The 26,062-nt window shown below is 46.1% G+C and overlaps 1 protein-coding gene across 3 annotated transcripts in view; it reads left to right on the forward strand.

The window, feature by feature from the left end:
• Positions 1-26,062, forward strand: part of PHC3 (polyhomeotic homolog 3) — a 163,554-nt gene that overhangs the window by 94,841 nt on the left and 42,651 nt on the right. For all 3 annotated transcript variants that reach the window (XM_075340638.1, XM_075340637.1, XM_075340639.1), the window contains exon 11: positions 17,015-17,174. In XM_075340638.1, coding sequence (XP_075196753.1) covers positions 17,015-17,174 — 160 coding nt within the window. The remainder of the gene's footprint in view (positions 1-17,014; positions 17,175-26,062) is intronic.

Genomic DNA, 26,062 nt, shown 5'->3' on the forward strand with positions numbered 1-26,062 from the left:
CAGACGTGTTTCGAGAGATCTGTCGCCGCTGGGGAACGCCGGACGTCGATCTCATGGCGTCACGACACAACAACAAAGTCCCGGCATTCATGGCCCGGTCTCTAGATCACAGAGCTTTGGCGGCGGACGCATTAGTTCAGGATTGGTCGCAGTTTCGACTGCCTTATGTATTTCCTCCTCTGGCGATGCTGCCCAGAGTGTTACGCAAGATCAGGTCCGACTGTCGTCGCGCCATTCTCGTCGCTCCAGATTGGCCGAGGCGATCGTGGTACCCGGATCTGTGGCATCTCACGGTGGGTCAACCGTGGGCGCTTCCAGACCGCCCAGACTTGCTGTCACAAGGGCCGTTTTTCCATCTGAATTCTGTGGCCCTCAACCTGACTGTGTGGCCATTGTGTCCTGGCTCCTCGCGTCTTCAGGATTATCTCAGGATGTCATTGCCACTATGAGGCAGGCCAGGAAACCAACGTCCGCCAAGATCTATTACAGATCTTGGCGGATCTTCTTATCCTGGTGCTCTGATAATGGTTTTACTCCCTGGCCGTTTGCCTTACCCACTTTTCTTTCATTCCTTCAATCCGGAATGGACAAGGGTTTGTCACTCGGCTCTCTCAAGGGACAAGTATCGGCGCTCTCCGTATTTTTTCAAAAGCGCCTGGCCAGGCTTCCGCAGGTCCGCACGTTCCTGCAGGGAGTTTGCCACATAGTCCCACCTTACAAGCGTCCGCTGGAACCCTGGGACCTTAACAGGGTGCTAACGGCTCTTCAGAAACCACCTTTCGAGCCGCTGCGGGATGTCTCTTTATCACGTCTTTCGCAGAAGGTGGCATTTCTAGTGGCAGTTACTTCACTCCGAAGAGTGTCGGAGCTTGCAGCGCTGTCATGCAAAGCCCCCTTCCTGGTTTTTCACCAGGATAAGGTGGTTCTGCGTCCTGTCCCGGAATTTCTCCCTAAGGTGGTATCTCCTTTTCATCTCAATCAGGATATCTCCTTACCTTCATTTTGCCCTAATCCAATTCACCAATGTGAAAAGGATTTGCACTCATTAGATCTAGTGAGGGCACTCCGGCTCTACGTGTCTCGCACGGCGCCCCTGCGCCGTTCAGATGCGCTCTTTGTCCTTGTCGCTGGCCAGCGTAAGGGTTCGCAGGCTTCCAAGTCAACCTTGGCTCGGTGGATCAAGGAACCGATTCTTGAAGCCTACCGTTCTTCTGGGCTTCCGCTTCCTTCGGGGCTGAAAGCCCATTCTACCAGAGCCGTGGGTGCGTCCTGGGCATTGCGGCACCGGGCTACGGCTCAGCAGGTGTGTCAGGCAGCTACCTGGTCTAGTCTGCACACTTTCACGAAACACTATCAGGTGCATACCTATGCTTCGGCAGACGCCAGTCTAGGTAGGCGAGTCCTTCAGGCGGCGGTTGCCCACCTGTAAGAGGGGGCCGTTTCGGCTCTTTTTATTGAGGTATTCTTTTACCCACCCAGGGACTGCTTTTGGACGTCCCAATTGTCTGGGTCTCCCAATGGAGCGACAAAGATGAAGGGAATTTTGTTTACTTACCGTAAATTCCTTTTCTTCTAGCTCCTATTGGGAGACCCAGCACCCGCCCCTGTGCCCTTCGGGTGGTTGTTCTTTTGTGTACACATGTTGTTCATGTTGAATTGTTCTTTTGGTTCATGGTTTTCAGTTCTCCGAACATCCTTCGGATTGAATTTACCTTAGACCAATTTATAAGTTTCCTCCTTCCTGCTTTTGCACCAAAACTGAGGAGCCCGTGATGCACGGGAGGGTGTATAGGCAGAGGGGAGGGGTTACACTTTTAAAGTGTAATACTTTGTGTGGCCTCCGGAGGCAGAAGCTATACACCCAATTGTCTGGGTCTCCCAATAGGAGCTAGAAGAAAAGGAATTTACGGTAAGTAAACAAAATTCCCTTCTTCCCCGACAGACTATATCTCGGCTGCCGGAGTCACACTTCCTCAGTTTCTAGTAGTGTCAGTTGAAGGCAAGGTCTGTCCCACACCTGTCTCACGTTAGACGCTAACTTTTCTTTTGTGTTTTTCAGATGGATATTTTATGGGTAACAGAGTGCAATTGTGCACAATGTTTCACCCACTTAGCAGCAGAGTGTGTAGGTTGTAATTGTTCAGTCCATGTCCTCTCCTGACGATGTGGCCGGACCATTTTACCTCTACACAGTCAGTAGTAGGGTACAGGGGCGGTGGCCTTTAAACCAATTAGCTCTTGCCCACTAGCCCACATAATGTGCATGTGCATGGAGCAGAAGATAGGAAGTTCTGGATCTTCAGGATAAGTAACTATGACCCTGTCATGAGTCCCCCTTTTCTTCGTGTACCCTCCACTCCTTTGTGTGTCCCGTCCCCCCCAAATTCCTTTCCTTACTGTTGTAGTTACCGGTGATTGGTGGATGGTCTATGCGCAGAGGATTGGTGCAGCTACTGGCTGTCCTGCTTGCCCATCTGAGCATTGTCTGCTCAGTGGGTTGGAACTAGACCGTGTTGCTCAGCTACCTGTTTTTCTGCGAGTTTCTCTTCCTCTGCATTCGGGTGTAGTGGGCTGGACGCTATTGGTGAGGGTCTTACAGGCAGTCTGCAAGTATGTGCGGCTGTTTGGAGCCCTCAGCCAATCGGCTGGCACACAATCAGTGGGAGTTTTTCATTTGGCCAATCAGTGCGACCAATTCAACCAATCAGAGATGGTGGTTAGACGACACACTGGTTTACCACCCCTCTGGCTTTGCCTCCTTTTAAATGGTGTTGAGCACAGAAGCACCTTAGTGTCCAGATTCCAGTAGCATGGATGGGATAGGTTGTTCGCTTCTGAAGGCTAGTATTAAGTACTCTTAACAGTTTTATCACATTTTAAAGTGAACTCTAGTGTTTTTTTTCTGGTTTTATTTCCTATCTTTTGGAGTGCCGTAGTCTGGAGAAGACAGTGCTCTCCATTTAGCACAACTTGCACTTGTTACTTTCTATGCATATACATGCATAGAAAGTAACAAGTGCAAGTTGTGCTAAATGGCGAGCACTGTCCTGACCTTTAATGCTAAGTTTTCTACCGGTCAGTTTGTGGCCTATTGTGCTGCCTGTACCCCTCGTGCATCCCAGCTGGCAGCCGCCCAGGGAACCCCAATGACATCGCAGGAGAGTATGGCTCCTCCTGTCTGGGTTTGTGGTTAAAGCTCAGTCTAAAGCCAAATTAACCAGTGTGTCCAAGAAGTTGACGTCTCTCTAAGAGTTATAGCTATACCACCCCCTCCCATTATCAAAACAGAGTTTTATAGGAGTGGTAAGCTGGTGGCTAGGTCTTTTTCTAACCTTGAAGTATTTTCAGAGGTTTTGCAAAGAGCTTTGGAGCACCCAGACAAATTCTTTTGGAAGCATATTCACATGGAGGTGTTGTATCCCTTTCCCAGCAGAACTGATGGCCTCTTGATCTACTCCACCAGCTATGGATACCCTGGTATCTCGTTTATTCAAAGTGACCACTCTGTTGCTGACAGAGGTTGCAGGAAAATATCTCTGTTCAGCAACTTAAGATGCAGCTAAGTGCTCTGCCCAGGCGACGAGAAATTGCCTGGCGATCCGCTGTATGCTCTGGCATAAGGTGTGGAGGGCAGGCATAGCTTCAAAGAAGTCACTCACAGGTCTCTCATTCCAAGGTTTTCGCTTATTTGAGACAAGGCTTGATAAAATTATTTCTCAAGCTACAAGCAGCAGAAGCACCCTGCTTCCTCAGTCCAGGACCAGCCGTCCTTTTCGGAAGTGGGGGCCTTTTCAGGGTCACCTCTTTCGTCAATTTCCAGCACAGGAGGTGTCAGGTCAGTAGGTCAGGCCGAAGGTTCCTCACATATACAGAGAACTACCTTTAGGGCCACTCCAGAGGTATGGCTCTTTGGATTCGGGTCTAAGTCCTCAAGATCCAGAGGCAGTAGAGAAGTCAATATTTGACGGGTGGCCTCCACTTGGGAGTTTCAGGGGCAATGAGCGATCTTTGGGTCAGGGAAGTCATCTGTTCAGGTTACAAGATAGAGTTCACCATCCTACCTCAGGATTATTTTTTTCATTCTCATCTTCCAGCATATCGGTTTCGATCGAGCCATAATGATTGAAGGAGTTCCCTTTTCAGAGCACTTCACAAGGGTTTTATTCAAACCTGTTCATTAACCCCAAAAAGGATGGCTCAGTGGGCCCAATTTTAGACTTAAAGCATCTGAACAAAAGGGTTCGGCTTCGTCGCTTCAAGATGCAGTCGCTTCATCTGTGATCGCATCCATTGAAGCTGGGGAATTTCTTTCATCGATCGATATTAAGGACGCTTATCTAATGGGGGAATTTTTCCAGCTCATCAACGTATTCTCCATTTTACAGTCAGACAGAATCACAATTAGTCCAGGGTTCTCTCATTAGGGCTAGCCACAACGCCCAGGGTGTTCACGAAAAACGACAGATCATTTTTCAGACCCCAGAGCAATTCTGTTGGATTGTCAACAAGACAAAGTCTGTTCTGGTCCCAACGAAGCGGTTATGATTTCTGGAAATGACACCATTGAGGATATTTCTTCCGGAGGATATCAATATTTCTTTTTCGGAGGAGAAGAGATTTTCTCTTCAGTTGTCCGTTAGGGCATTGAGACGTTCGTGCAAGTATAACCCTCGGTTCTGCATGAATGTCCTAGGGAAAATATTTTGGTCGAGAATTCTGCACGAGATGCTTCTAGACCCTTGGGACAGATCAATCCAGTCCCTGGATTGGCCTATCCATCTCCCCCTTCATTGATGTCGGTCTCTATAGTGGTGGCTAACATCTCCCCTGTTACTTCAGAGTCACTAATTTTGTCCCATGCAGTGGCAAGTGCTCAGCACAGATGCCATCCTTTCCGGCTGGGTAGTGGTCATCTGTCATTTCACGATTCAGGGAATTTAGAGCGACCAAGAAAGACTTTTCCTAATCAATGTGTTAAAACTCAGAGCAGTTTGTCTAGCCCTTTTACATTGACAGCACATAGTCCGAGGGTTGTTGATCACACTCCAGTCGGTAAATGCTACTACAGTAGCCTATATCAATCAAAGGAAGCCCAAGAAGTTCATCTGCCATGATGGGGGTCGCAGTAGTTTTAGAATGGGCAGAAGACAAAAATTCCTTAAATTTTGGTGGTTCATAAACCAGGCATTGAGAATTGGGAGGTGAACTTTTTAAGTCGCTAGCAGCTTTACATGGGGGAGTGGTCTCTCCATCCGTAAGTGTTCAGGCAAATTTGTTGATAGATTTGTTAATGTTGGGGTATGAATCTTTTGGCATCCAAGGTGCCGAAATTTGTGACAAGATGCAGGGACCCTCAAGTGTTCTGAATTAATGCGTTAGTAAATTCTTGGTCCCAGTTCTCTCTGCCTTACCTAATTCCACCTCTATCACTTCTATCCAGACTTCAAGAAGATCAAAGCAGAGGGTGTTCCAGTCATTCTCATTGCTTCAGACTGGCCCCGAAGAGCCCGGTATTCGGAGGTGGTCAGTCTCCTGGCTGATGTCCCATGGTTCTTCTGTTCCACCCAGACCTTTTATCCCATGGTACGTTTTTCCATCCAAATTTACAGGTACTCAATTTGATAGCGTGGCTGTTGAAACCGTGATTTTGAGGGCCGCAGAGCTGTCTCAATCTGTTATTCAGACTATGTCTAGGGCCCGGTAGCTATCTTCATTAAGAGTCTATCATTGCACAGGGAGTTCTTATTTCTGTTGGTGTGAGTCTACCAATACTTTGCCGATGTCGATTTCCGTGCCAGCCCTGCCCTCCATTTTGCAGTAAGGATTGGATATAGGGTTGGCGCTTAATTCCTTGAGGGATTGGGTGTCTGCCCTAACTATTTTGTTTCAGAGGGACTTGGCTTCTAAATCTCAGGGTAAGACCTTCCTCCAGGGAAATGATGCTTAGTATACCACCCTATCAAGTTTCCCTGGAGCCTCTTAAGTCCCACCTTTTAAGCCTATGAGGGAGATCTCTACACTTTTGATCTCTTATAAGGTTGCTTTCCTTATAGCCATCACTTCAATTAGGAGTCTCAGAGCTTGCGGCTCTGTCGTGTCATGCTCCCTACCTTGTTCTATATCAAGATAATATAATGTTGAGGCCAATTCCATCTTTTCTCCTGATGGTGGTCTCGAGTTTTAACAAAAAATGAAGATATTTTGCCCTCCTTTTGTCCGGCTCAAGCTCATCATGTTGAGAAGGCGCTGCACAGTTTAGATGTTGTTAGAGCTGTAAGGTACTATTTATCGGCCACAGCCTCATTTAGGCATTCTGATTCATTGTTTATTATACCAGAGTGCCCTCGAAGGGGTCAGGCTGCTTCTAAAGCAACCATCGCCCACTTGATCCAGACTGCGATTTATCCAGGCCTATGGTGCTAAGGCTAGGGAGACTCAATTGAGAGTTAGACCACATTCTACGCGAACAGTCGGAGCCTTCTGGGCGGTGCATCATCACGCATTGGCTTTGTACCTCTGTAGTGCATTGGTGCATGCATTTTTTAAGTTTTACAGAGTCCATATTTTTGCCTCATCGGATGCAAGCCTTGGCAGAAAGATACTGCTGGTGGCAGTATCCCAAACTTCTGCTGGAGTTGGGGCAGAATGCTAGGTGATAACAGTATGTTTAATTTTAGGACATCCCATGGTTCTGTGTCCCCCAATAAGATGAATGAGTAAGTAGATTTTAGCGCTCACCGTAAAATCTGTTTCTCATACTTTTCATTGGGGGACACAGCTCCCTCCCTTGGTTGCCCGGTTGGACTTGTGGTTATATTTTCTTTTCTTAATTCCTTTTCCTTTCTTTCTACTTTTACTGCTTTCTCACAAAATGGAGGAAGCATGATTTCGGCAGGCAAGGTATAGTCTGCAGGGGAGGAGCCAATTTTATTTAGATGCAATAATTCTATCAGCCTCCAGGTGGCAGTAGGCTATCTCATGGTTCTGTGTCCCCCAATGAAGACTACAAGAAACAGATTTTATGGTGAGTACTAAAATCTACTTTTGCCCCCAATTTTCTGTGATTTTGCAAAATTTGACAAAAAATAACCTAAGTAAATACAAAATGATGATTACTGGACATGTGAACTCAGCCTTTAATTGTTCTGTGTATATAAACTGTCATTAGTCTTGGCAGCACATTTCCTATTTACACAGGCCAACGTGCTGCCAAGAACAATGAATTTTAAGCCTGTTTTAAAAATTATTTGGACTGCTAAACATGCTTTTTGCTGGTTCGTTGAGTGATTGGCAGCCTGTTCACACTGCCTGATTTTTTTATTTTAAAAACTAGTGCTCCTAGGAATGCTTGCTTACAATAATTGAGCAGTATAAATGCAGCTTAAACCTGACTACATAGGAGACTGTAGTCAAATTCCACTTGTTAATTCTATTCAACTGTAATAAATATGCAAAAGAGTGAAACAGAACTCAGGCAAAATATGTAAAAGAGTTACATTACAAAGTGATATTTTGTTATAATTTATAAGTAATGTCTCCAACTTCCTTAAAGAGAGTCTGTCATCAGGTTTTTACTATGTAACTTTAGAGCAGCATAATCATAATATAGAGGCAAATAAACTGATTCCAGTAATGTATCTGCCTGACCCAGGGCCGTAGGGTACCCAGTCCCAGGCTTTTAGTTTTCAGGGGATTGTCACAGGTGGCTGGGCACAGTCCCGAGACCCTGGTGGTAGTTAAAAGAGGTCTGGTGTAAAAAATAGTAAAAAGTGTCTTGTGATGCCACCTACAGTTCCCGGTAATATTACCGGTGTTGCTTGCAGACCTCCGGGTGATGATAAAGCAGCTAGTTTGTCACGCTCCCTGTAGGTGGAGCAATGTCCACCGGGCCCTTGGAAAGGATCAAGAGTTTACACACAGGGAGGTAGCTTACCACACGAGTCTTGATACCGGTTTCCTCAAGGCCACTGATGTGCGGCTCCCCATGTTCAGGCAAACGACGTCCATAGTGAGAGCTGTACCTTTGATAATAACTATCACACACATACACACACACACACACACACACACACACACACACACACGCCTGGTCTTTCTTTCTATACCTTTACTGATGTTGTTGGCAAAGTTAAGTCCTGGGTACAATCCGGGTGGTCAGGTGGCAGTTAGGTTTTCCACATTTGTAAGTTATGAGGCCTCCTTGTTACTGTCTGTTTGTTTAAGCCCTGGGCTGTCTAAAACCTAGCCCTGACCACTCCTTATCTCTCCCTTGTATAGCAGGCGATGAGAACAATTCTCCTGGGTACCACTAACTCCGCTGTGGTCCCTGGCTCTATTAATGGCGGTGCTACAAGTGTTCCTGCGCGAAGAGACTGAAGTCCCCTTCGCTCTCCGGTCTTTTCTGCTGGGCCTGACTGAACCCGTGCAGACTCAGACTCCGGTGTCCGGGTTGCTTCTTCTGGGTTGAACCGAACTGGTCCCTCTGCCCCCTTTCTCTCTCGCCTCACCTCCGACCCTCACACAGGATCTCTCTCACTTCACTCGACTGACTCTGCCAACTGTCTCTTTTGGCTCGCCCTGACTGGAGATAACCGGCTCTGACTGGAAGTAACTGGCTTCCCGCCCACTCACCTCAGACACCTCACCCACTAAGCTCTACCCCCAGGCTGGTTTCAGGGACAGTGCTCACCACCATACAAGTTCAGCTGCACTAGACTCTAACCACGGTTTAGTGGAGTGTTGTGATGAGTCCGGTCTGTGTGCGTGTGTCATGTGAATTCTACTAATGTGGAAATCCCTTCCTGTACCTACCAGGTGTTACTGTGGCTACTTAACCATAGGGTGCCACACTCCCCCCTAGTTAATTTCAGTACTCCGGGACTGAGACACCTTATTTTTAAACAATAATAATAACAACTATGACAATTAATATATCAGAGTCTTACAAACAAAGAAATAAATTAATAAAAAACAATAAAACTGATGGAAAGCGAATAATGAAAAAGTGCAGTCTCTACGGCGCTAGTCCATCCGCCGCAGCTGTTAAATATTAATTACACCAAGTCTTTACCACAACCAGTCCTGTGGCTAATGGTCTATTTTCAATTTGAACATTCCAAGAAGGATACAAAAAGTTCTAAAGTTCTCATAGTATAGTCTCTGTAGGCTCAATATGCTTGATGGTTACTGGGTTTCTTTCTTTTTTAGTTGCAATAAACATTCAAAATACATAAACACTTACATTTTTCTAACTTTATATTCATGGGGTTGAGCCTAGTTTCCCCACCCTTCTGTACACTACTATTTATAATCTGTTTACATAAGGACACCTTTTTACTCTTTTCATTTTTACACCCACTCTCCGTACCGCGACGGGGGCTGACCAAAGTTGCTACGGCCGGACCTACATAGTTTAGGTGTCTCAATTTGTCCTTGCTGTACTCTGGTGTCTGGTGTTAGTGTCCCACCAGTGTCTGTACTCTGGATAGACCTGTGTGTTATAGGTAGACTGGGTAATTGTCTGCGACTCCTTAAGCGGGCTTTACACGCTACGATATTTCTAGAAATTGCTAGCGATATCGTACGCAAAAGCACCCGCCCCCGTCGTGCATGCAATATCGTGTGATCGCTGCCGCAGCGAACATTATCACTACGGCAGCGTCACACGCACTTATCTGGTTAGCGTCGTCGCTGTGACTGCTGAACAAACCCTCCCTCAAGGGGGAGGTGCGTTCGGCGTCACAGCGACGTCACCGCGACGTCACTAAGCGGCCGCCCAATCAAAGAGGAGGGGTGGAGATGAGTTTGACGAACATCCCGCCCACCTTCTTCCTTCCTCATTGCGGGCGGGACGCAGGTAAGGTGAGGTTCCTCGCTCCTGCGGTGTCACACACGGTGATGTGTGCTGCCGCAGGAACGAGCAACAAAATCTGTAAACAACCATTAACAATTTTTGGTTTTAGGACGACCTCTCCATGGCGAACGATTTTCATCACTTTGGAGGACGTTTAAGGTCGCTGGTAAGTGTTACACGCTGCGATACCGTTAATGACGCCGGATGTGCGTCACTAACGACGTGACCCCGACGATAAAACATTAATGATATAGTAGCGTGTAAAGCCCCCTTAAGTCTTACTATAGAACTGACAGGTTCACCAATTGCAGGCTCTTCTGGTTCTGCTACAATAAGTGGTTCTTCTGGAACTTGAACGAGTTCTTCCAGTCTTTCTTGTACTTCTACTGGTTGCTGGAAAGTGAGCATTAGCGATGTTGCTGCGTGTGACACCGATGACCGATGAGCGATTTTGTATCGTTGCAAAAACGTGCAAAATCGCTCATCGGTGACATGGGCGTCTATTCTTGATTATCGTTACTGCAGCAGTAACGATGTAGTTCGTCGCTCCTGCGGCAGCACATATCGCTATGTGTGACGCCGCAGGAACGAGGAACCTTTCCTTACCTGCCTCCCGGCCGCTATGAGGAAGGAAGGAGGTGGGCGGGATCATCACCGCCCCTCCGCTTCTATTGGGCGGCCACTCAGTGACGTCGCTGTGACGCCGCATGGACCGCCCCCTTAGAAAGGAGGCGGTTCGCCTGTCACAGCGACGTCGCCGGGCAGGTAAGTATGTGTGACGGGTCTGCGCGATGTTGTGCGGCACGGGCAGCGATTTGCCCGTGTCGCACAACAGATGGGGGCGGGTACCCACGCTAGCAATATCGGGACCGATATCGCAGCGTGTAAAGTAGCCTTTAGTCGTAATCAGGATAGGCCAGGATTTCCTCACCAGTCAGTGCCCATCTTATCTGTTTGAAGGAGTTCTCTTCTTTTTCACCCCATTCAAATGGAGGACCAGAAATCTTGACCTTCTTTGCCTGGCCTACCAGGACATCTTGCAAAGGTGCCGCCATCTTCATATAGCCCTTTATGAATCTCCTGTAGTATCCTACCAGCCCCAAGAACTGACGTACCTCTTTGACGGTGGTTGGTCTCGGCCAGTCCTTAATGACGGTGATCTTTTCAGGGTCTGGTGCTACTCCTTCTGCTCTGACCACATGCCCAAGATACTGAACCCCCTGCTTCAGCAAATGGCATTTCGATGGCTTTAGCTTTATTCCGAACTTTGACAGTGCTTCAAATACCTCAGCTAGATGTGTCAGATGTTCTTGATAGGTCTTAAGCCTGCTTTACACCAGGCAATCTATCGGGCGATAGATCGTCGGGGTCACGGTTTTTGTGACGCACATCCGGCATCGCTGGCGATGCCGGCCTGTGTGACACCTCCTAGCGACGCAGTATCGCTCACAAATCGTGAGTCGGGTACTGCTCGTTAGGTTCCATAATATCGGTTACTTTAGTCGCCCATCGTTTCCGTGGTAGCACACGTCGCTCCGTGTGACACCACGGGAACGATGAGCAGCTCACCTGCCTCCCGCGGCCGCCGCCGGCTCTATGTGGAAGGAAGGAGGTGGGCGAGATGTTTACATCCTGCTCATCTCCGCCCCTCCGCTCTGATTGGCCGGCGGCCGTGTGACGTCACTGTGACGCCGAACGTCCCTCCCACTCCAGGAAGTGGACGTTCGCCGCCCACAGCGAGGTCGCACGAGAGGTAAGTATGTGTGACGGGGTTTAGTAACTTTGTGCGACACGGGCAGCGATTTGCCCGTGACGCAAAAAGGACGGGGGCGGGTACGATCGATTGTGAAATCGCACAATCGGTCGTACCGTGTAAAGCAGGCTTTAGAGTACACTATAACATCATCCAGGTTTAGTAATGTGATCTCAAAGTTTCGGTGCCCCAGGCAACACTCAATCAGTCTTTGGAATGTTCCAGGTGCATTGCTGAGTCCGAATGGCATGCTGTTAAACTAACACAGGCCCATTGGTGTTGTGAACGTGGTCTTCTCCCGGTCTTCTTCTGCTACAGAGACCTGCCAATATCCACTAGTAAGGTGGAAAAGTAATTAGCAGCTTTCAGTGCAGCAAGTGACTTCCCTATGCAGGGTAACGGGTAAGTATCCTTATGTGTCATGCGATTTATTTGCCTATAATCCACACACATCCTCATTGTGCCATCTTTTTTTCTAACCAGGACCAGTGGAGCTGCCCAGGTGCTACAACTGTCTGTAATAACCCCAGCCTCTTTCATGTGTCGTAACACGCTGATAGTGAGCTGGTGGTACAGGCCTATATCTCTCCTTAATGGGTGGATGATTTCCTGTGGGTATATGGTGATGTACCCCTTTTATCCTCCCTATTGTCCTCCTGAAATCTAATGGATGTTTACTGAAGACCTGTTCATACTCTTGTACTACCCGATAAACTCCGTGATTTTGGTGAGAAGGAGTGGAATCAGTACCTACATACAGCTTCTGACACCAGTCCTCTAACTGTTCCTTGGAACTATTATCCTCCGCCAGGTTGACAGGATCAAAGGTTCCACTGCCTGGATGGAGTTGTTGCTGACAGTGAACAGCTTAGCAACGGTAGCGTATCTGGGCAGTTTGGCTTCCTCCTCTCCACAGTTTAGCACTCGTACAGGTACCCTTCCCTTGCATACATCAACCAACCCCCTGGCTGTCAGGATTGTAGGCCTACTCTCTGAGTATACGGGCTCAACCATTGCCTGGTAATCCTGCTCTCTAAGGCCTATTGCGGCCCGACACCATTTCAGCAATCTGTTGAAGTAAAAACAGCACTTCTCCTAGTCAATGTTCAATTACATTAGTACCCAAAATCATCTGTGGATTTTTCTCATTACTATCAGTTTCAACCACAATCAATCCTTGACCCTTTAGCTCCACCCTCCCCGCTTTTAAGGTTACTTCTCTGAACCCTATTTGATTCACTGGTAACCCATTAGCAGCATATATAGTGAGGTCCGAATCCGGACGAGTGAGCTCAGTTTCGGACAAAAAATCTCTTATAAAGGTTAAATGGGATGGTAGTCACCTGCAAGCCGGTGTCCAGTAATGCAGATGTGGGAATACTGTCCAGCGTGATGCACAAGATTGGCCGACCTCCCACATATCTATCACGCCAATCAGACGGGCCTGGTCGCTTTACTCCTGGGGGTTGGCCCTGGGCCCCAGGGGTTGCTGGTTTAAAGTACATGCTCTGGCGATGTGGCCTGACCTGTTGCAATGAAGGCAGATGGGTTGTCCAGATGAGTGGTAGCGATCACTGTATCTTCCTCGAAACGATAAGATCCTCTTCCCTCGCATCCATGGAACGTCCTCAGCGCAGTCGGCCAGCTGCTTCTCCTGTGACGACTTGGGTTCTGGCTTGAGCTGCATGGCTTTTAAGATCATATTCACATCCTTATGCGGGCATTACACGAGACGAGCTATCGTGCGATGCATCGTCGGGGTCACGGTTTTCGTGATGCACATCCAGCATCATTCACAACGTCGTCTCGTGTGACACCTCCGAGCGATGCAGTATCGCTCACAAATCGTGAGTCGTGTACTCGTCGTTCAGTTTTAAAAAATTGTTTAATTAAATTGGCGCCGGTTGTTCATCGTACCCGGGGTAGCACACATTGCTCTGTGTGACACCCCGGGAACGATGAACACTGCTTACCTGCGGCTCCCGGCGGCTATGCGGAAGGAAGGAGGTGGGCGGGATGTTTACGTCCCGCTCATCTCCGCCCCTCCGCTTCTATAGGCCGGCGGCTGTTTGACATCGCTGTGACGCCGAATGTCCCTCCCCCTTCAGGAAGAGCATGTTTGCCGCCCACAGCAAGGTCGCTCAGCAGGTAAGTGCGTGTGACGGGGGTTTCACGACTTTGTGCGACACGGGCAGCGATTTGCCCGTGACGCACAAACGACGGGGGCGGGTACGATCGATCGTGAAATCGCACGAACGGTCGACTCGTGTAAAGCCCACATTACTCAGCTGTTCCACCTGATAACGTAGATCATCAGTAGCACCTGGTGTCACAGTCTGTCCATTAGTCTCCATGGTGGTTAAGGTACAGGGCTCTACTCTCAAGGGGGAGGTGCTGACTTGCCATGACTGAGGAGCAGGGTCTGTAGTTGCAGGGAATTGCAGTGCTTTTATGGCCCGGTCTTTTATGACAACAAAGTCTGCATCAGGGTGTTATAAAGCCCACAGGCGCAACTGCTTGCGATCCTGAAATGATGGTAACCCTTCAAGGAATTGCTCAACCATCATTTTATTCTCTTCCTGCACACTGATAGGGACTACATGTTGTAAAGTCCGCAGTGCTCCTTGAAGTCGTAAAGCATAGTCTCTTATACTGTCCTGCGGCCTTTGTCTGCAGTTATAAAACCTCATCCTCAGCTCTGCCTGAGCGCGGGTCTCAAAAGCAATTTTTAGTTTTTCAAAGATCATAGTTACTGATTCTCGTTCTGTATCTCACCAGGTCTCTACCTCAAGCTCTGCTGCACCTGTTGGCTGTCTCAGCACAACAGACGCTCTTTGTTTGCCAGTCATTGCATACATGTCTAGTACATTGCAGATCTTTTTCTTGAATCCTATCAGGGTATCTGGTTTGCCATCGTACTTCGCGAACCATGCCGCTCCCGGGACACATGGCAGGGTGATCGGCATGATCAGTACCACAGCTCCAGGTGTTGCGGCTTCTCCGCCAGTTGAAGAAGCTTCTCCACCAGCTGATGTTTCATGGTGGGGAAGATTTGGGTTAATAATTACAGCATCAATGACACCTTGCTCCCCCCTAGTGGACCTTACCAGGCTCTGCGCTTCTCTTTCATGGAGTACAGGGTTGATTAACCGTTGCTCTGATGGCGGGCTTTCTTCGCGCTCTTTTTCTGGCACGCCCCCTTTCTCCCTGTGCACGGCGGGTTTAATGGCGGCGACAGTTTACTATTGCGCAATTCACCAGTTTATAAGCACACAGTACTTAGGCACCGAGCACGCAATCCTGTTCGTGACGACAAGAGCTGCCTGACCCAGGGCCGTGGGGTTTAGTTTTCAGGGGATTGTAAAAATAAATAAAATAAAAGTGTCTTGAGATGCCACCTACGGTTCCTGGTAACATTACCGATGCTGCTTGCAGACCTCTGGGTGATGATAAAGCAGCTAATTTGTCACGCTCCCTATAGGTGGAGCAATGTCCCCTTGGCCCTTAGGAAGGATCAAGATTTTACACACAAGGAGGCAGCTTACCACATGAGTCTTGATACCGGTTTCTTCAAGGCCACTGATGTGCGGCTCCCCATGTTCAGACAAATTAAGTCCATAGTGAGAGCTGTACCATTGATAACAATAACTATCACACACACACACACACACACACACACACACACACACACACACACACACACACACACACCAGGTCTTTCTTTCTGTACCTTTACTGATGTTGTGGTCAGGTGGGAGGTAGGTTTTCAAGATTTGTGAGTTATGAGGCCTCCTGGTTACTGTATGTTTGTTTAAGCCCTGGGCTGTCTAAAACCTGGCCATGACCTCTCCTTTATCTCTCACTTGTATAGCAGGTGATGAGAACTGTTCTCCTGAGTATCACTAACTCCGCTGTGGTCCCTGGCTCTATTAATGGCGGTGCCACAAGTGTTCCTGTGCCAAGAGACTGAAGTCCCCTTCGCTCTCCGGTCTTTTCTTCTGGGCCTGAATGAACCTGTGCAGACTCGGACTCTGGTGCTTCTTCTGGGGTGAACCGAACTGGTCCCTCCGCCCACTTTCTGTCTCGCCTCACCTACGACCCTCACACAGCATCTCTCACACTTCACTCGACTTGACTGACTCTGCCAACTGTCTCTTTTGACTTGCCCTGACTGGAACTAACTGGCTTCCCGCCCACTCACCTCAGACACCTCCTCACCCACTAAGGTCCACCCCCAGGCTCGTTTCAAGGGTAGTGCTCACCACCATACAAGTTCAGCTGCTCTAGACCCTAACCACGGTTTAGTGGAGTGTTGTGATGAGTCCGGTCTGTGTGCGTGTGTCATGTGAATTCTTCTTATGTGGAAATCCCTTCCTGCACCTACCAGGTGTTACTGTGGCTACTTAACCATAGGGTGCCACATATCACTTACTAGACTGCAGTTTTATTAGAATCTCTGTTTTCTCTGCTGTATATCTAGCACTGTTCTGAATGCTGAGCTCTGTAAAACACTGTTAAAGGGGCAGTCGGGGGCCATTGTAGTTGGGCCAGATACTGTTGTTCTTTGTTCTTCCTCTGCACCCCAACCACCACTTTAGTGCAATACAGTAATAATCATACTTTTTCTTCATGCGTCACAAGCACTGACACTGTCACAAGTTCTGTCAACCAAACTTCTTTTACTTGTCAACTTCAAAAACATTTTTTTATCTCGCCTGAGGACGGCACAATCTTGTTCCCCGAAGTGGTTTCCATTAGCAACGGATAATAATTTATACATTTTGCCAGCCAACCACTTCCCTGGTACTCGGGCTCCCATTGGGGTCCCTAAGCTCCTCATCCTCCCATTCAGCTTCATTGTTCATGGCAGAAACAACAGTCTTTCTGGTTAGTAATGACCTCACACTAACTGACTTCTTAACTGTTATTTTTCAAACTAAGCCCCTCCCCTTCACTAACTCCCTCTAGCCCAAGAGTAACCAGGGAAGCAGCTTACACATTGTGGCCACCTAGTGGCCATTTAAACACATTACACTATAACATAAACTTTAAATATTGCATTTCATACACAGTTGATTTGCAGGTCTGGGGCGGCCGAGCTTTACACCCCCTTACAACACAACAAACACCACTGATTGGCTGTTTTCTCTGTACATTGACAAACAACTGCTAATCAGGGGAGTGAGCCTGGGTTATACACAGTTCAGCAATGTACAGTGTACACGGAAAACTGACAATCAGCGGTGTTTGCAGTGTTTTTACACAGCTCAGCATTCAGAGCACTGCTCTATCTGCAGCAGAGAAGATTACAGCATTGCTGGCATCAGAATCTCATTATGCTGTTCTCAGATTACATAGCAAAAACTTGGTGACAAATTCCCTTTAAGACACTTCGTTTTATATTCTAGGTCAGTCAATCTTCTCTAATGGTAGATGAACTTACCAAAGGGCAACTACCACTTGATGAACAGATGATGAACCTTACAGACATGGAGTCGGATATTCAGAGTACAGCCAAGCTTCCAGATAACTCCACTGACTCTGATGTAGACGATCTAACAGCTGATGGTTAGTCTGTGTTTCTTATTTTCCTTTTCCTCCTTTTTATTAATTGTCAGAAGGTTTCTGCCTTCCATTGGTACAACCAAGGATTTCCTAATTTCATACTACATAAGATATAGAGAGACCTCGGTACTCAGGAGCTCATAGTGGTAAAAGACTACAGTTATTTCCTGTTTCCCAAACTAAAACCACAAGAACATTGTTAGTACGTTCTCATTACATAGCTGTATTTTCGCTTCCCGCATTCAAAATTTCAATATGAAAATAATCTGTAGGATCTGAAACGTACAAGGAATAGTTTTCCTATTACCCCTCAGGTCCCAATTATCGGTTCACTCTACATTTGCTGCGGATAAGTCTCATTTCGTAGAGGTGGGAATGTTCTTCACAGACTATGCCGTATGACTTTATGCTTATCGCTTTGTAGCCATTTCCTAGATATGTTTCTTAAAGTGAAATGAAAGAAAAGCTATTGCCTTTAGATATGGCGTGCTACAATTTACAAAGTTTAATTTTCCTCAAAGCTGCCATTCCAGAGCTCCTCAGTCAGGAACGCACATAGAAATTATGGGGCCCCATAGCAGAATTTTTAATTGGCCCCCACCCACCCCAAAAAAAAAAATAAAAAAATAATAAGCATATTCAGCTGGGTAACAGAAGAATACTTCACAACCTTACAGCCCTTATTGCAAAGTAATTTCCATCCTATTGCAGTCCCTAGATTCCCCTTTCTTTGCAGCCATAAACTATGATGACAACAAACACACACTGTATGATACCCCACAGAATATTCCTCAATAGTACCCTCCACAAGCAGAGTATGATGACCCTGGCAATGAACGGTGACTCTGACACAGTAAGATCCCCAACTGTGACTGCCCACACAGCCCTCCATGCAGTATAATGGCCCCTACTATCCCTCCAAATAGTATATTGGCCCCCACACAGCCCTCCATGCAGTATGCTGGCCCCACAAAAACCTTCACGTTGTATATATGCTTGCCTACAATATAATGTCCCTCAAATAACTGTAGATACAATTTTATAAAGGCTCCCTCATAGCTCTCCAAATAATATAATGGACCCCACAAAGCCTTCTGTATAGTATAATGGGCCACATATAGTCCTCCATATAGCATAATGTGCTCTCCCATAGTCCTCCATATAGTATAATGGGCCCCAAAAAGTCTTCCGTATAGTCTAATGCAACCCATAGTCCTCCATGTGTTTAAATGCTCCCCCATAGTCTTCCATATAGTTTAATGCACTCCACAGTCCTTCATATATTATAGTGCACTCCCGATAGTTATCCATATATTATAATGCACACTGCATAGTCCTTCATATATTATAATGCACTACCTATAGTTATCCATATATTATAATGCACCTCATATTGCATCATATAATATAATGCAGCCCACATATTCCTCCATTTAGTATTATGCAGACCTCATATTCTGCTATATAGTATTTGCAGCCCCCATATTCCCCATATAGTATTATGCATACCTTATATTTCTCCATATAGTAGTATACACCCCTTATATTCCTCCATAAAGTAGTATGCACCCCTTATATTTCTCATTATACTTGTATGCTGGCCCCATGTAGTGCACCCCATATTGTGCGACCCCGTATAGTATTGTGCACCAACATATAGTAATATGCAGCCTCATATACTTTTATGCAACCCTCTTATAGAAGTATGCAGCCCCGATAGTACTCTAGCCACTGTGATTAAGTACATATTCACGTCTCCTCATTCCCCCGCTGCTCTGGTCTCCTCAGCGTGTCCACTGTTCTGCCGCTCTGACAGTTCAGCACAGAAGCGCGCACAGGAATGATGTCATCACACACTTCTGTGCTGAGCTGTCAGAGCGCAGACACAACGTGAGAATGATGAGATAGGGAGCGTTCCTCTCACTCTCTCATCACTGCTTTCAATTGTATCGGCATCTCTGATGCCGATACAATTGAAAGTGTACTCCTCAGTGGGGGGCCCATCGGAGGGGGGCATGTTGCCAGTGTTGGCACCGGGTCCCCCTGACTCACGGGCCCCATAGCAGTCGCGTGATCTGCCTCTCTTGGCGGTATGCCACTGTCCTCAATGTTGTTCTTCTGTATTCTAAAGTGTACTCCTGAGCATAATATCCAGTAGATGGAGATTTTCCTGTGCAGACCTCCATAGGCTGTGGTTCGGCACAGGATTAAAGAAGACCTCCCATGAAGTTTATTTTTTCATTAAACTTGTATATATATGTATTTAATGTAGTGCGTGTGTTCATATATTCACCTATGCTGCCTTCTTCGAGATCTAGTGCCTCTCTGCTCCTTTTCTCAGTTAGATCACTACTCTTCAGGCTTTCTGGCTCACTCAATACAATGTAAGTATATGGAGCCTCATTTTGATGTTCATAGACTTGCATATATGAGTATATTAATACATTCACACTGCACATTAGATATAAAAAATATATGTTCATGGGAGTGTTTCTTTAAAGTTGTTGTCCACTACTATTATATTGATAACCTTTTCTCAGGATATGTAATGAATTTCAGATCAGTTGAAGTCCGACACTACATTATTAGCCGCTACCAGCTTTGGCCGGATGTAAAAAAAAAAAACATTTGGAGTAGAGCACTGCAGCTCTGTCATGCTGTTCAGTGGATGCTGCTGGTTCTGCAGATGAGCTCCTATTCACCTGAACAGCTGCTGATCTGCTGTATCTGGGAGTGGCTACTAAACAGTGTGACGAGCTGCAGTGATGACGTTCCAGTCGGAGCTGGTAGCTGCTGATTTGTGGTGTGGCTGGGTGTCAGACTGCCACCAATTTAATATTGATGACCTATTTAATACCATAAGAATTGGTCATCAATATCACAGTTATGGAAAATCCCTTTATAGCACCACTACAGTAAGTTTTTTTTTTTATCACTGGAGTAGTGCTTTAAACCCAAGTCCCCTGCCACCAAACTTATATTTACCCTCTGGTTTTGTCAACTTTTTTTCTGCGTCGCTCCTATCCTGCAGCGCCTTCTTGTGACTGTAAGGGGTACTTTGCACGCTGCGACATCGCTAGCCGATGATAGCGATGCCGAGCGCGATAGTACCCGCCCCTGTAGCACATGCGATATCTTGTGATAGCTGCCGTAGCGAACATTATCGCTATGGCAGCTTCACACGCACTTACCTGCCCTGCGACATTGCTCTGGCCGGCGAACCGCTTCCTTCCTAAGGGGGCGGGTCGTGCGGTGTCACAGCGACGTCACACGGCAGGCGGCCAATAGATGCGGAGGGGCGGAGATGAGCGGGACGTAAACATCCCACCCACCTCCTTCCTTCCGCATTGGCGGTGGAGGCAGGTAAGGAGATGTTCCTCGCTCCTGTGGCTTCACACACAGCGATGTATGCTGCCGCAGGAATGAGGAACAACATCGTATCTCCTATTGGTGCAACATTATGGAAATGTCCGACGCTACACAGATCACCGATTTACGACGCTTTTGCGATCACTTATCAGCGCATCTAGGCTTTACAGGCGTTGCAACGTCGTTACCGGCGCCGGATGTGCGTCACTTTCGATTTGACCCCAACGATATCGCAGTAGCGATGTTGCAACTTGCAAAGTACCCCTAAGAGCTGGCTGGCCACAAGTTAGAAATTACGTCACAAGGTCTCAATACAAGTCTATGAGAGCAAGAATGAGGCTCTTATAGACTAGGAGCTACCAACAGGTCACAAATCATCACAGATTAACGGGAGACGTAGGCGGGCTTTGCACGTTGCGACATCGCAAGCCGATGCTGCGATGCCGAGCGCGATAGTCCCCGCCCCCGTCGCAACTGCGATATCCATGTGATAACTGCCGTAGCGAACATTATCGCTACGGCAGCTTCACATGGACTCACCTGTCCTGCGACCGTCGCTCTGGCCGGCGACCCGCCTCCTTATTAAGGGGGCGGGTCGTATGGCGTCACTGCGACGTCACACGGCAGGCGGCCAATAGGAGCGGAGGGGCGGAGATGAGCGGGATGTAAACATCCCGCCCACCTCCTTCCTTCCGCATATCCTACGGAAGCTGCAGTGACGCCGGTAGGAGATGTTTCTCGCTTCTGCGGCTTCACACACAGCGATGTGTGCTGCCGCAGGAACGAGGAACAACATCGGACCGTCACGTCAGCGTAATCATGGATTACGCCGACGCTGCACCGATGATACGATTACGACGCTTTTGTGCTCGTTAATCGTATCATCGAGCCTTTACACACTACGATGTTGCATGCGATGCCGGAAGTACGTCATTTTCAATTTGACCCCACCGACATCGCACCTGCAATGTCGTAGTGTGCAAAGCCCGCCTTAGATTTAAAGCACCACTCCAATGGTGAAATAAAAAATTTTTTTAAAACACTGTAGTGGTAATTTAAGCTTTGGCCTAGAGGATGACAAAAGGCGCTCTCTTGAGCAGTGATCCACAAAAGTTTCAAAATGATTATGTTTTAATGTTGACATTAGGGAAGCTATACATTGTGGCATAGTCTGTGCAGTCTGTCCATGAAAACCTGGTGGAATTTCCCACTTAATAATGCAAAGAACTGCTACTTTTCTCCAAAGCTTTGCTTTATTTTTATGCAATCAATTAGTCTTCCTGCAAGTAGATATTTTTTTTCCAAGTCAAGTGTAATAATTTGGGGCAGTAATGTTTCTCTTAATTTCATAAGGTATTCTCCCTAATCCTAGTTTTAATGGTGTACCCCCCAAACAGAAGTCCCAAAAGCAAGGCCCAGGAAAAAGCGCTTCTTCTATGAAGATCTTACACTGGAATTTAGCAGGTGAGGTGCAGGCAGGTAATGCTATATTATAAGCTCACAGGAGGTTTCAGGAGGACCCCTGTTTATTGCTAGGGAAGCCGGCCATTACATGGAATATATAATTTTTGAGACAAGTATAAAGCTGGCAGATTACATCAATCCAGTGGTAAGTATTTTCCGCTAGCATTTGTTGAATGTCTACCTGTCTTATCCTGATGCTTCTGATTTGCAGAAGTGACACGACAGAAGTTTTCTTTAGTGAGGATTCAAGTTTGTAGACCCCATTTATTGTATTGTGGCCCTTCAGCTATAATTGTCTTTACTTAGCTGTCATCAGGAAGGCATACGGTATACGAATCATTGACTTAAGTTGTTTTCACAGATCTTGAGCTGACTCTCTCAGGTATAAATAAGGCAGAGAGATTAGGTTAAGAGACCCAGCGGTCTGGCTGGGTATTGGATCCAAGCAGTCTGTGTTTCATGGACATAAAATCACGTGACTTACCCAATAGGGTACATTGTTTAGTTGAGTTCTTCTGTCCCTTCAGTTCAGTGATTGGTTCAGGTCTCTACACTCAAAACCCCACTGATCAAAACTTCTGACTTGTCACTATGGGCTCAATCAAAGGTGACATCATGCAGAAATGTTGGGAGCTTTAATGGCAGGTAACAACACAGTTTAAGGGCAGGTTCACATGACCCTAGATTCTCTTTTTTGAGAGACTTGGGCCGATTATGCTTATGACACTTTGATAAAATTGTGATCTGAGTTTCGTGAGCGTCAGCATAGTGTGATCCGATTCGCTAAGATGAGAGAATTGGAGCGCACTCTGAGAAGATGGAAAACAAAATTTCTCTTTTCCATTGTGTGAGTCCTCGGAAATTGGACTGAAGTTGGATAAAATCCGAGTTGAGTTAAATGTTTTCCACGCACCCATAGATTTGAAGGGGTGAGGGGCATCCGATATAAGAGTGAAACTGACAAATGCTGCCATTTTATTTTCCCTGAGAGATTCTGTCAGTGCAAAAAATTGGACATCGACTCTGCCCTTTTGAATAGCATTGGTCCGAGGGCTATCAGATAAAAAAAGAAGGATAGCACTCCTCCAATTTATACGCTCATGTGACCCAACCCAACAGTAGCTTTACATTTCCATTCTTGGAATAAAGCTGCTCATGGGTTGCTTAGTTTAGGAAACCTTACTAAGATACAATTATACAATTAGTGCCATGATCGGGATGGGGGAATCTTTTATCATTTGAAAACTAAGATGAAAAATATGTGTATAAAAAAAATTACAGACTAATTGTGGCTAATATAAAGATATAAAAAAAGGACAAAACATGAGGCCGAGAAAGAACCTTTTGTGCGACGTATTTAGTGCGAACAGAACTAAAAGAAGAAGAAAAACTTTTAGAATAAGGTGCAGAAACGGCATAGAGATTGCATACTGCAAGGGGCAGATTCTGATACATGTCTGATGAGTGTGGGGTATGCTAGCATTTTTTTTATGTTTCTTTTTTAAATATTGCTGTGCAAGAGAAACAGTGAATAACAAAAGATTGGCAAAGATTGAGGTAGAGTTGGAGGCATCACTAAATATTAAATTGTTGGCCCATCATGACAAAATTGGCAGATTTGGATGCTTTGGAACTATATTTTTTGGCTAGCTGTTGATTTCAAAATTACACTCCTCATTTCTTTTTGGAAACTAGCAAGCTTTGAAAGAAAATAGGTCATTTACATACAATAAAGATCAAAATTAGAGAACAACACACAATGTTCAGGTCATTGTTTAGTCCTATGTGATTACATCCTAACATGAGTAATCTAGCAGTATTTTAAGCTTATTTCATAAATTGAATGTATTATTAAGCACATAATAAAAATGTAAAGGAGATAAGTGAAAAAGAACACTGATCAAAATTAATTAGAGAACACTTTCAGATACCTGCAAGTTATTGGTGTTAATCTGGCAACTGGTGCTAATTTCCTTAATTATCTGACAAAACCTATTTATCTGGCAGCCTAACTTTCCAGTTTGCGCTGACTTTGCAAAAATGGAGTGACGTTCCAAAGTGACTGAAACTCTCCGGCAGCATGATGTCCAGATGAAGGCCAAATGGGTGACCCTATCAGTCATAGCAAGAGAAGTTGGTTGTTCCAAGTCTGTGATTTTGAGAATATTGCATCTTTACAACATCACAAATTCTTTCAAGTTCCCCTAGAAGGCTGGTCGCCCTTGAAAGACAAATGCAAGAAAGGACATGATAACGCATAGAATCTTCATGGGTAATCATTTGAACACTGCAGCTGGAATTGCTCTGTAGTTCAGAACTGAACAGGGTAAAGATCTGTCTCATCATACAGTGTCACATCGGTTAAGAGCATTTGGACTGAAAGCCCACTCTGCAGTGACCAAACCTCTCATTAGCAGAAAGAATCAAAAGGATTGTTGTGTGGACAGATGAGAAGTGGTCCACAGTTCATTTTAGTGATGAAAGAAAGTTTAATACTTGTCTCTGATGGGAAACATTATGTTCGTCAACAAACTGGGGAAAGACTGAACGCAAAGCGTGTTAAGAAGTCAGTGAAAGTTGGTGAAGGAAGTGTCATGGTTTGGGGAATGTTTTCTGCAGCAGGAGTTGGACCACCCATACAGCTACATGGCAGAGTGAATGCAAGTGTGTATCAGAACCTTCTTCAATATCACGTGGTTCCTTACTTGCGTTCATCACTCAATCAACCAGCAATTTTCATGGTGAACAATGCCCCCTGTCACACAGCAAAACAAGTAAAAAAGTTCCTTGAAATAGAAAATGAAATGGCCAGCCCAGAGTCCTGATCTAAACCCAATAGAAAACCTCTGGAAAATACTTGGTGACAAAGTTATGGCAAAGAAACCCAAAACAGTCAAAGAACTATGGAACAGACTGGAAGACGAGCGGATCAAAATCACACCAGAGCAGTGTGAGAGACTAGTGATGTTCTGTGGCCGCAGATGTGCTGAAGTCATTCAAAACAAAGGCCTGTACACTTCTTACAGATTGGTGACTGTTGTTACTTTCAGAACATTTTGTTATAATTTCTCTCTGTTCTACAGTTATTGTTGTTCTCTAATTATGATCATGTTTTGGGCAAAATAAAGGTTTTATGTTGATAAACTTTGGATTGATTGTAAAACACTTCTAGTGGCATGATGTACCCCTTACAAAAAACCTTAAAAATGTAGATTACATTATTTCCGAAAAAGCAAGTGATCATACATTGTTCTCTAATTTTGATCTCCAATGTACATATTACTGTTTACACTTGTGGGTTAAAGTATGTGAACTATCACACCTACAAAAGCTTCCAAGTCCATACACATTATTATGGCATACGGCCTCCTTTTGTGGCTATACCAGTCTTCACACTTCTAGGAAAGCTTTTCTTAAGACTTCAGTGTGTCTGTGAGAATTATTACCTATTCAGCCAAAAGAATATTTGTGAGGTCAGACACTGATCAGAATTCCAATTAATCTGTACTCTGTGCAGCCATTCAACACCCTCCATATCAACCTATACAACCCTGTATTGAAGTTTCCTTTGTACACAGACGCACAGTCATGTTAAGCAAAGGAAAGGGTCTTCACATTGTTGGAAGAATAGATTTATCTAAAATGTCTGTGTAAGCTCTAGCAATAATATTACCCTTAACGGGACATACAAGGACATGTCCCAAACTCTGTAAAATAGCCTCAAACCATTATCTTTGATACGTGACTACAGTAGGCCCTATAGGCCGGGACCACACGGGGACTACTGCGATCCTCGCATGACATTCGGCTCACGCTCGCAGCACAGCGGGAGCCGAGTGTCTTGCGAGTGTCATTGTGACTGAGCTTCGATCATGCGATCAGACCACAGCTGCGGGGGGATGGGCCGGCGCTGAGGAGGGGCGGGCCGGCTCTGAGGAGGAGAGGGAAGGATTTATCTCCCTCTCTCCTTTGTTGCCGGCTATTGCCATTCTCGCTCTGCACTCGCATTACACCGGTGTAGTGCGAGTGCAGTGCGATGTTTCTCTCGCCCTGTAGAC

Source organism: Anomaloglossus baeobatrachus, chromosome 3, assembly GCF_048569485.1.
Source record: "Anomaloglossus baeobatrachus isolate aAnoBae1 chromosome 3, aAnoBae1.hap1, whole genome shotgun sequence".
NCBI lineage: Eukaryota > Metazoa > Chordata > Amphibia > Anura > Aromobatidae > Anomaloglossus > Anomaloglossus baeobatrachus.